The 11,619-nt window shown below is 43.4% G+C and overlaps 1 protein-coding gene across 1 annotated transcript; it reads left to right on the forward strand.

Annotated features, from left to right (window-relative positions):
• Nucleotides 1–249: 249 nt before the first annotated feature.
• LOC101864374 (sodium/glucose cotransporter 4) lies at nucleotides 250–2,400 on the forward strand (the record flags this gene model as incomplete). The annotated part of the gene is given in 3 exon segments (XM_005095390.2): nucleotides 250–471; nucleotides 1,318–1,417; nucleotides 2,085–2,400. Coding segments are annotated over 3 exon segments (549 nt in total), but the record flags the coding sequence as incomplete, so codon positions are not given.
• Nucleotides 2,401–11,619: the final 9,219 nt, after the last annotated feature.

Raw genomic sequence — 11,619 nt, forward strand, 5'->3', positions numbered from 1 at the left:
CTATTTCATAGTTCACTATGTACGTGTTCACTATTTCATATTTCACTATGTATGTGTTCACTATTTCATATTTCACTATGTACGTGTTCACTATTTCATATTTCACTATGTACGTGTTCACTATTTCATATTTCACTATGTACGTGTTCACTAATTCATATTTCGCTATGTGCGTGTTCGTTATACTTATTTATTATTTCAATATGTGCGTTCTAAACTGTAGCATAATATTGTTTTCTCGCCATCCAGGGCGCCTTCTGGGGTCTGATCATCAGCACGGGCGTTGGTATTGTGCGGATGGTGTTGGAATTCGTCTACCCAGGCCCGCCGTGTGGGAGTCTGGAGGTGGACAATAGGCCCTCTGTATTGACCGAAGTCCACTTTCTGCATTTCGCCATCATCATCTCAGCTGTTTCTGTCATATCTACCGTGATCATCTCTTTGATGACCGAGCCGAGACCGCCAGAGAAGGTTTGTTTCTTTTCATTCAGTTTCTTGTAAGAAATTTGTAGTACTAGATTTTAGTAACCTTCTTGCAACACTGTTATGTCGTATTGTGAAAAGTGCAGAGGAGTTGAGGTGATACTAAAGGGGTGCATACAAAGAAAAGAAGGACGAGAGTAAAGGACGATTGATGTTTGATAGGAAAAAAGGAGCAAACCATACCATAGCGCTCACCAACCACCCGTTGCTTGTTTGCGTGTGTACCTGTCTCAGACAGACAAAAAGGGACCCTCGTGGCCTAGAGGTTAAGGTGTTCCCCTCTCATTCAAAGGTCCCGGTTGGAATCCGGGTACCGACCAAAAAAATGATCTCCCCTAAAATTGTCTTCTTTCCCCTTCTTTTCTGCTCTCTAGCAATGTTATGTCGTCTGCTTTCTTCTCCACTTTCTGCCCCTACCCCCTCACGCTCTATACCCCCTCCTCTGGGCTTCTGACTCTTTCTGCAGCCTTTCTACTGTTACTCCTTGGTTCCTTCTTTCTCCTGTCTTTCAGCCCTACCCCATATCCTCTGGTAGGAAAGATCTACTCCTAGCCTTCTCGGACAAGGACAAAACATCTCGGAGGTCCCGTGCGCAAGTTGCGCACGTTTAAGATCTCTTGGTGGTATAAAATCGATAAGAGTAGGCTTCGGCCGCCACCCGGGCAAAAATTCAAAAATTTCCTACCAACATAAAATGTTTGATGTGTCCCACGTGCCCATATGACCCAATGCAGTTGCGTGCGCCGTAAAACACTTCCTTTAAAAAAATAATAAAAGACAGTCATAGCTTTTTGTCAACTAATATTATTGTCTCCCCCTGTCCCACGGTCACAGCTGCGCAGGGTCACGTGGTGGACTCGTCTCGACGACCTTGACCCTGAAGAGACGGACTCGGAAGACGACTTTGGCGTGGACGAGGACGAAGTGCCAGATGGTGAGATAAGTTGTTGTTGTTGCTGTTGCTGCTGCTGCTGCTGCTGCTGTTGTTGTTGTTGTTGTCGTTGTTGTTGCTGTATCAATATAGGTGTTTTACGCAACAATCGACACAATTTAGATCATTTAGGAGGCAGACGTCGAACTTAAATGTCGGGATCAACCCGTGCTGAGAGGGTTACAATATTAATACCTTGGAAGAAAGGCCGATTCGAGAGATATAGAAATTCTCCCTCACACGAGAATGGCAAAGTGCCTAACCGTTACACGATTGGCACCAGTGATATCATGGTGAGCTGTCAGTGAGTGGCGTATCGGTGGCGTTTTCTAAGCTGTCCTCATGGAAGTGTAAAGCTGACGCACCAGAAAAGCGCTTCAAAGACAAACTGAAAATGTCTCTGCAGGACTTCAACATTAATTCCCCATCGACATGGAAGAGCGAAGCTCCCTAAAGACCCAGTTGGAGGCAGCAGTCTCAGTGATCGCAAAAGCAAGAGTTGTCTGATTCTTTGTCTTGCGATCTACATCAGGTTTGGGGGAGCAGGAGAGCTGGGACGCAGAATTCCTTTGAAATTAATCTCTGCCACGCATGATTTGACTTTGGTCATAAAATTTCTTATATGGTTTTGTTTCTTTGTTATCCCACCCCCCTCCACCCCCGTCCCCAGCCTCACACGATGAGAATAAAAAGCAAAGGGGCGTGGCCTACACGATGTACAAGTGGATGTGCGGAGTCAGCGACACGCCCCGCCCCAAACTCAGCCCGGAAGAGAAACTCGCGATCAAACGGAAGATGACGGATATCCGGGAAAAGCCATCGGTGCAGACGATGCTGGCAGTGGTAGCCATTATACTGGCAACAGTTTGTACGTTTCTACTGGGATTTTTTCACTGATATCTGGCCCTGTCTCAAGACTTCCGAAGATTTGTGCGTGTGCGTGTATGTGTACGTGTTTATGTGCTTTTTTTTTTTTTTGGGGGGGGGGGGGGTAGGGGGTGAGACGGAAGGGGCAAGGTTTTTATACGATTGTCATACACTGTTCCGGCATTTATCTACAACGCAACACAGTGGTAGGTTCAATTCTCACACACGCAAGCCACATGATTGTTGTCGGCTCTCTAGCCAGGGTAGCATACTTAACACTTATTTAAAACAACATTACTTATTAGAGGCGCCCCCCCGTGCGCTTTTTTTTTTGGGGGGGGAGGGGGTCTTTCCTTTATATTGCAGGGTCGGTGACACACAAATCATGGTTTCAAAATTTGGTCTCTCTGTTGTGCAAGGAGAGTGGGGAAAAGGCGTGTGCCCAATCCCCCCCCCCCCGACCCCCAGATCAGCGTGAAGGGGGAGGGGGGAGGGGAGCTAACATTGTCGATATAAGTTCGGGAAAAACTGATTATTGAACCTCTTTTTTTAAGTTGCAACTAAGAATAGTAATAGAATATAACTGTTCATCATCATCTGTGCCGTTCACCCCTGGCAGGGTATAAGCCACATACAAGCTCATTCCATTTATCTCTGTCCTGGGCCATCCTTCCTAGCTCGTTCCAAATGAGCTTCATCTCTCTCATGTCCCTTTCCACACATCTCCTCCATGTTTCCCGTGGCCTACCCCCGCCTCGTGCTCCCTGTGGGTTCCATTGCAGTGACTGTCTTGCGATATTTCCGCTGTGCTTTCTGAAGGTGTGTCCCATCCATCGCCACTTTCTTAGTTCTATTTCTCCTTCTATATTCCTATTGTCTTGTCCTTTCCCATAACTCTTCATTTCTATTTTATCCTGCCACTTAATTCTTAGGATACTCCTCTTACTTTGTTGATGAAAGTTTGGACTTTATTCAGCACTGTCTTTGTTGTCTTCCAAGTTTCGCAGCCGTAGAGGGGCACAGACTTGACATTGGAATTAAAGGGCCGAATCTTGGAGCGCAATGAGATGTTGCTTGCTTTCTAGACTTTTGATAATTGCTTGAATGCTGACCTTGCCTTGGCGGTTCTTGCTTTTACATCTGCTTCAGTTCCACTTTTACCATCGATGACACTTCCAAGGTAGGTAAAGGAGTCCACTTCTTCAAGGGGAGTGTCTTCCACTGTCTCAGAAGGGCTTGACACTTTTCCTAGCTTCACTACTTTCGATTTGCCCGGGTGTATACGTAGGTGTACACTCCTTGATAGGCTGTTGAGTTCCTTGGTTTTTTCTTGCATTTGAGCATGTGTTTGAGATAGCACTGCAAGGTCGTCGTCGAAGTCCAAGTCGTCTAGCTGCTGCCAAGGGATCCACTTTATTCCATTGTGCGTGCATCTGGTGGCTTCCTTCATGATCCAGTCAATAATGTTACTGTTACTGTAATGTTATCCATTCTTAGTTTTTTTTGGTTTTTTAAAGTTGCAAATTCGAATAACGAACAGTATTTAACATTTTCATTGTAATGTTGTCTTCCGCGTTTTGGGTTGTTTTACTTTAAAGGTTGCAATTTAGAATAAGGAAAATTATGTAACGTTGGTATTTTAATGTTATCTTTTCTTTTAAAATATTCCATGTTATTTTTTTCCTTTAATGATTTCTTTCTATCTTTAAAAAACATTTTTTTTGCTATTTAATCTTTTTATTTTTATATTTTCTAGATCTAGATCTACATTTGTTTAATTATTTATTTAATTTTTATTTTTTATTTTTTAAATTTTTTTTTTTTTGGGGGGGGGGTTGCATCTTAGAATAATGAAAAGAATGTAACATTGTTGAAATATTATAGATACTGCTGTTATTATTATTGTTGCTGCCGTTGCTAGTGTCATACATATATGTTTTCGTGGATGATTGGTTGGTGCTCAGGAGTAGCTTTGCTTCTTCTTTCCCATCAAACAGAATTATACCGTCCCCCATCTCTCCTCCTTCTTATAATTGTTCTAATTTTGATAGTGTCGTTACTGCATTTTAAAGATGCTTTTGTTTGTTCAGTCGTTTGGTTTTATGTCCTTTTTTATAGTCAGGAAAACTGGTGTCTCTGGTCTTGTTGTAGACCAAGGAGTTTAGAACTACTTTTAATCTCCTTGTTGTAGACGCTTTGGCGTCACACGCTGAAGACTCAAGTTCGATTCTCGTTTGGGGAGAATATTATCATTTTTTATCGAGTATATAAACATGTATCTCTGGCAGTGAGGGCTAGATAGTAGATACTCTAGACTGCACTGATCTCTGTCTTTCTGTTGAGACGTTATAATATCCCTCTCAGCAAGGATTGGCCCTGACTGCAGGATCGAACGAAGCCTGTCTCCTTAATGATCTAAATTGTTTCGATGGGGGCATAAAAATGACCTATATATTTTTTTTAGTTTAAGAAAGGACTATTAACATTCATCATTGTAACTGAGAATGTCTCGCCGGTGTCCATTGGTAGGTATGCTTATATATAACGATACAGTGGACTACAGTTATTCAGATACAGTAAGTTTACAATACATAAATTGATTTTTTATTCAGCGTCATTCCACGAGCACCTAAGTCATTTTGCTCTTTTTTTGTTTAGTTTTGGAAAAAAAAGTAAAGAAAACGAGAGCGCCTAAATCAGAACCAAGTCTAGGGCACTTGCATGTTTTTTAGAAGCCAGGAAGGAAATAACGGAACAGAATGAAGCAATAGTAACATTGTACATGTAGTGCCATTCAATGCTTTTTTTGGAAAAAAACGGCTTCTTCTGGACACATCACCCTCACACGCCCACTGCCAGAAATTGCACGTGATTTGGACGAATGTGGAATGATGCGGCTCATGATTTTGTTTTCCTCTGCTTGCTGATAACGATTGCTCCCATTTGCCTTCAATTTGTCTGTTTGGGAACATGTGCGGAAATCCTATTTGGTGAATAAATATACGAGTACAACGTATTTTGCCATACACGAATCCGAGTCGATGTGTTTTTTGGGCCCGCTACAGAAAGGTCGTGGGTTCTATTTCTATCCCCGTATCCCCGTCAGTTCACCAAGTTTGGAAGGAGTACCTGGCTATAGAAAACGACAGACCTTGTTAGTTGGTTCGTGTTTTAGCGTTAAGTCTGCTGTTTGCACCGCTGGAAGGAAATAACGGGACATAACGAAGCTATAATATTGTAAGATGCCATTTGGTGTCTTTATTTGAAAAACGGCTTCAACTGGACACTGTCACCCTCACACGCCCATCCCCAGAAATTGATTAGTGCGAACGTGCGGAAATCCTACTTGGTGAATAAGTACGAGTACAACGTACCTTGCCATACACGAATCTGCGTTGAGACTTTTATTGGGCATACAACTGAAAGGTCTAGGTGGGTTCTACTCCTGTCACGGGCCCGACGTTGTGTCCTTGGGAAAGATACTTTGTGGTTTACACGAATTTCTGTATCTTCACCAAGATGGAAATAAGTAGGCCTACCTGGCTACAGACAACAAAAGATCTTGTTAATTTGTTTGTGTAATTTAATTTTAGCGCCAAACCGGCAGCTTGCACTGTTTGCTCCTTGGATAGGAAGCAGAGAATGTTTGTGAGTATTCTTGGGTAATAGCATAGGTTGTAAAGCGCACACTTCTTGCTGTTGAGTGGGGATAAGTGCTATGCAGATGTTATTTATTATTAGTAGACTTATTTAGTCTCTGCTTTGCATATAATTAGACGGCGGAGCACCGGCGTTTATACTGTTGCAGTTAGACACCTCGCCGTAGCACACAGAAGACGTGAGTTCGATTTCCGTGTGGGGATGATATCAACGAGTATCTCTATTAAGTGCTGAGGCGTTTCTGTTACCAAAAAAACCCAAAAAAAACACCCCCAACACCAACAAAACTCACACACAAAAAACGACTGATTTGACATTATGCGGCCTTGAAAAACGGAAGCATTTAATTTTAAAGATCCCACCGAAAGTAAGCTGAATTTAGTTGTATTGTTAAAATCATAAGTTTTGCCACACTCATGAAGATTAAAAACAAACAAACAAACACATAAAACAAATGAAACAAAAAAAGCAAATAAACAAACAAACGAAGGGTCGGGATGGAATCAAGTCATGAGTTTTAAGGGGCCAATAAACAGCGAAACACATGTCCACAGGTACACGTTCTTGACAGAGAGGGTCCGGTTAGCATTAATAAGTTGGCAACATAAATTCTTAAAAATGTCTGTGTGTAACAACTGCAGGCTACATAGGTAGAACTCTATCACGGGCAGCTTATGGGGCTAAAAATGTACGTGCATTAAGCAAGCCATCGCAGGTTCAAGGTTGAAGATTGTCAAGGGCTTAGTAAATTAATCTTGTAATGTATAACTGAAATCTTTGGATTGGTGAGTACCCTATTCTTACATTTTCACTCTCTTTTTTTTTTAACTTTCATTTTCATTTTCAGGACTTACTCTTTGCTAACAAACAAAAAACAACTTAATTCATCCTGCATTGGACCTGAACCCTCAACTAATTACACCTTAACGCTACAAAACAAACTTAATTAGATCTAGAGGCTCTTCTAACGGTGACCTAATTATGTCACGTTGACCGCGTTCAAGCCCAGGGTCACAGAAAGCTGCCAAGACCTAAATTAATGACAAGACAATAATGAACCAATCGCAACTCAGCTTGAACACTCCGCTAAATTGCTTCGGAGCACCGGAGCACACAAAGAATCGGCATGGAATAGTGTAGGTTTCCGTTGACAGTCTGAGATCGCATTTATTTTTAGACTGTTTACTAATGGGCCATTGCTGTAGGCAAGGTTTCGGCGGGCGTTAATTGAGATTTGCAGTCTTATTAATAGTAGTGTACCGCCAAACTCCTTTAAAGCTTCGTCATTGCTTGGCTTAGTCCAAAGACTAGCCAAAGAGCGTTTTTTTAAAAAGTGAAGGTCATATTACCAATACAGTCGAACCTGCCTAAACGGAAACCTGTATAAAACGGAAACCTATCTTAACGGAATGTCTCCCCCCCACCCATTGACATATTCCTCTTTAATTACCTATATAAAACGGAAACCTGTCCAACGCGGAAACGGAAAGAAAAATCCGCTCCCTTCCGAGGGTTTCACCTGTCTAAGACGAAAAATGCTTTGCCCACTCAGCCCTGATTTGAAACAAAACTCGCAAGTATGGTTCCGCCGGCTCTAAACTTTACGCCATGACCATGCCGTTGGGCGAGGAAGGGGAGTAAGGGTGTAATTTGAGGGCAGATGTTACCCAAGGAGCTTAAAACAAATCATGTGAGCCCTGAGCGATGCAGATGGTCAGGGTAGTGTAGGTGTGAAATCTCACGATTGTCCGTGAGAGGGCTCGAGTAGCGAGCCACTACGGAAACTTTCTTGGGTAGCCAGAAGCCAGAAGTGTGAAATTAGTTTGACCAATGCCTGCCGCCCTGATCGTACGGCCAGCCGGGAAAAGAGTTCCTCGAATCATTGTTACATGATGGCGGTGAGAGGCGGCATTGGTTGACTGTGCTTGTTACACCGATGGGTGGGGCTAAGGGTGGAAGCAAAGGAGATGTTCAAACGTTTCTGTTTTTAATAGGTCAAAGAGTGGTCCTATGAAATGCAAGCACTGGTGGTAATTGGATAAGTAAGAGTGACGCACGTCATTATCAGACAGGATAGCAGTTGAGAGGTGTGAAGTTTTGACCTCTGTTTGCCGATCGGACAAGCTATCCTTGATCCCACTGGCAGGGCCTTTGAACACCCTCCCCACCCCCCACCCCTTCCATCTCCCCCTAAATTCCCCAGTGTAAGACGGAAAATGTCCAAGACTGAATTTTTTTTCTGGCTCCCTTGCGATTCCGTCTTAGAGCGAAAACACAGAGAACGTCGATTTCGGAGACTGACTCAGTAAGCGCCGATAGGTATAAAAATTTCTAATGATTTCCAACTTGCCCCACATAGAGCTAGCAGACAGCAGGCGGCTTTAAGCTCGGATCGGCGTTTTCGGCTTTATCGGAATCCAAACTACATTCTTATTACGCCGGAAAGCTGGGAAGGGCGTCTCGCTGTCAGTGTCAACTCGCGACCTCAGCGCTTTCTTTTCGTGTCTCCATTTATTAACAGTGAAAATGTGACTTCTTTTTAAGCTCACTTTTTGCTGTGAACTGCTTTCACTGTTATTAAAAATGGAGATACGACAAGAAAGCACCGAGGTGCCGTCTCGCCGTCGCCAACTCGGGTTGAGCAGTTTGCGTCACCCGACTGGACAGGGGACATTTTTAAAAGGCCATTTCAGAGCTGGTGCTTAACGGTATGCTAAAACTAATTACATTTTTGAAATCGGCGTCGTCAAATTAGGGTGGATTATACTCAGAATTACATTTTAAGCTACATTTTATAAACTTCGAGTCTTTTTATCCCCGAATAAATGCTTCATGAATACCAGCTGTGTTGTGGTGTAATTTTTTTCTTATATCTAGATCTAGGCTTTAGGCGCCCTCTGTGTGGAGTCAAGCAGACACCTACTGGCGCCTGTCCGAGTCGATCTTCAGCCGCTTAAGTTTAGGCGTTCTCTATGTTATCGCTCTTACAGGTTCGACTGTATTCTGTTACGCTTACATAAAGCTCGTGGTCATTGGAATGACGTGGTATTGTTTTACGGCGCTGTAGATATAGTACTGACCGTCCATGCCAAGAAAAAGATGGAGCGACGGAGTCGACGAGGCCCCCCCTCCCCCCCACCCCCCGCGCACCCAAAGAGCAACATAATATTGACGATCCAAACAGCAACACACCAGGTCCATGTCCGACAATTGCATCTCCCCACGGCTCCTTGCGGTATAAGAGGGCAAAGTAAAAAGTAAAGTAAGCAGATTATGATATAAGCAACCATATCGACACCACGAGAGTAATGAAGTTAAATTTATGGCTGATGAAGAGTTTTTGAGAAGACACAAAAAGTACAGGTATAATTGGGTGGCCTAGTGGTTAGGCTCTCGGACTCGCAACCGTATGGTCGTGGGTTCGAATCCTGTCAGGGACCCGACGTTGTGTCCTTGGGAAAGGCACTTTACACGAATTTTCCTCACTTCACACAGGTGGGAATGGGTACCCAGCTATAGACAGTGAAAGATCTTGTGAGTTTGTTAGTGTTTGAGCGCTTAATCAGCTGCTTGCACTGTATGCTTCCCAGGAAGCTGAGAATGTTTCTGAGTGTTCTTTGGTCTGCTGGGGTAATAATATAGTGTAAAGCGCTTAGAGCTTGCTTTCGAGCGGGGTTATGCGCTAAACAAATGCTATCTATTATTATTATTATTATTGAAAAATCTACCATAGCTGGACAAAGACAAACAGTTATGTAGACAGAAAGCACAAACAGAAAGCCTAAATAATTTGTTGGACTGTAAACTTAGAGGAGTAACTTAGTAGGGCGGGAAGTATACTCGATCACGCACACCAGGTGAACAATACAGTTTGATGATTTGATGCATGTTCTGGTTAACGCAGCTACCGGAAAGATGTTGTCAGTACCTTCGTGCTATCAGAGCTCGTGTAAAAAAAAAGAAGTCTATATAATTAAAATTACCCCCCCCCCCCCTCCCACACACACACAAAAAGAACACACACACACACTCACAAAGACAAACTAACAAATAGGAGAAAAAAAAACAAACAAACTACAGCAACTACTCAAACAAAACAAAAATACCCCAGAAAGTGTACACACGCTCACCAGGTAAGCAATACAGTTTGATGCAGGTTCTGGTGACTGGTGTACACAGGGAAAGATATTATTGTCAGTATCTTTGTGTTCATAGAGCTCCCTTCCCCTCCACACACACAACGACAAACAAACAATAAGCTAGGTAAAAACAACTGCTACAACAACAGCAACGACAACCCCCCCCACCCCCGACAAAAAAACAACAACCCCCACACCAAATAGGCCCCACCCTAAAAAAGCAACAACAAAATTTTAATCATAATAAAAACGAAAATAAAAATTGCACAACAAGCAGTCTGTCTTTTGAATCCAGGTTTAGATTCTACCTACATAGAATGGCGATTGTGATACCACTAAGATGTGTACTCCTTTTATCATTATGTATGACATTCATCATAGAATAGTTAGGGTGAAACAACAAACCAACGGTCCAGATCACTAATCCCCCCCCCCTCCCTCCCCGCTAGCCCAGGCACTTCGACAAAGCACAGCGGGCTAGTCTCCGCATGAAGATTCCGGTGCTCGGGAGCAAGGAAAATGCAGGATCTTAGACGAACAGGATCTTAGCCGACGCATTAAGGGAAGAATCTACAGGGACCAAGGAGCTTAAAACTGTAACCTCCTTGACAGTAACCCATGTAGCCCACAATCGGTAGAATGGTCTCCTTTTACTCTAACTGAACTGATGTAACCCCTGAATGGGTTTATAACTTATGGCGAGCAAAGAATGGTCAACCTTGAAGACCAATCACAGTAGCATGAGGAATGCTTTTTCATAAGAAAGGGAGACGGCAGATGACATCAAGGCTAAAGAGGGGCACAGAATCGATGACTCAAGCCACGAACACCATCAATGAGTGCTGCCAGGTACAAGACATCAGGAGAGGCAGGGATTGGGTCGTGGTCCAAGATGCGCTCAGAGAGTACACAACAGTGAAGGCTACATTGGGTAGAGAATGTCGCAAATGGCCACTTGGAGCTACAAACGCTGAAATTGAAACCCTGATAGAAGAGCATAGCGAACATGGAGATGCTGTGATCTTCACGGATGGATCAGTCAACGGAGGAGTCAAATCGGGCTGGGCCTTCAGTGTCAGAGTTGATGGGGTAGTAGTGAAAGCACAAAGTGGAGCAACTGCACTGACAACATCAAGTATGTATATGGAGATAAAAGCCATAAGTAAGGCTCTACACTGGATCAAGAACACAAGCCATCAGCGAGCAGTAATCATTACTGACTCTATGACCACACTACAGAAGGTACAGAGAAAGGGATGCTGTATGCGGACTGGAAGGTTACGATCAGGGAGAATAGCCTGGAAAGAGTGGACTTGATCTTCTGTCCGGGCCTCACGGGGGTAACTGGAGAAGCAAAAGTGGGAGGGAATTTGACACTGGACCACCAACCGTCCTAACCGCTGTAAGGGAAATTTTGAGGAAGAATATTATGGTGGATAGCGGTTCCCACACTCTATTTAGATTGAAGGAGAAGGGGATCCAAAGAGGAGAGGGGAAACCCAGCCATCTGTGCGGACCAGTCCGACATATCTCTAACCA

The sequence above is a fragment of the Aplysia californica genome, unplaced genomic scaffold (assembly GCF_000002075.1).
Source record: "Aplysia californica isolate F4 #8 unplaced genomic scaffold, AplCal3.0 scaffold00103, whole genome shotgun sequence".
In the NCBI taxonomy this organism is placed as follows: Eukaryota; Metazoa; Mollusca; class Gastropoda; order Aplysiida; family Aplysiidae; genus Aplysia; species Aplysia californica.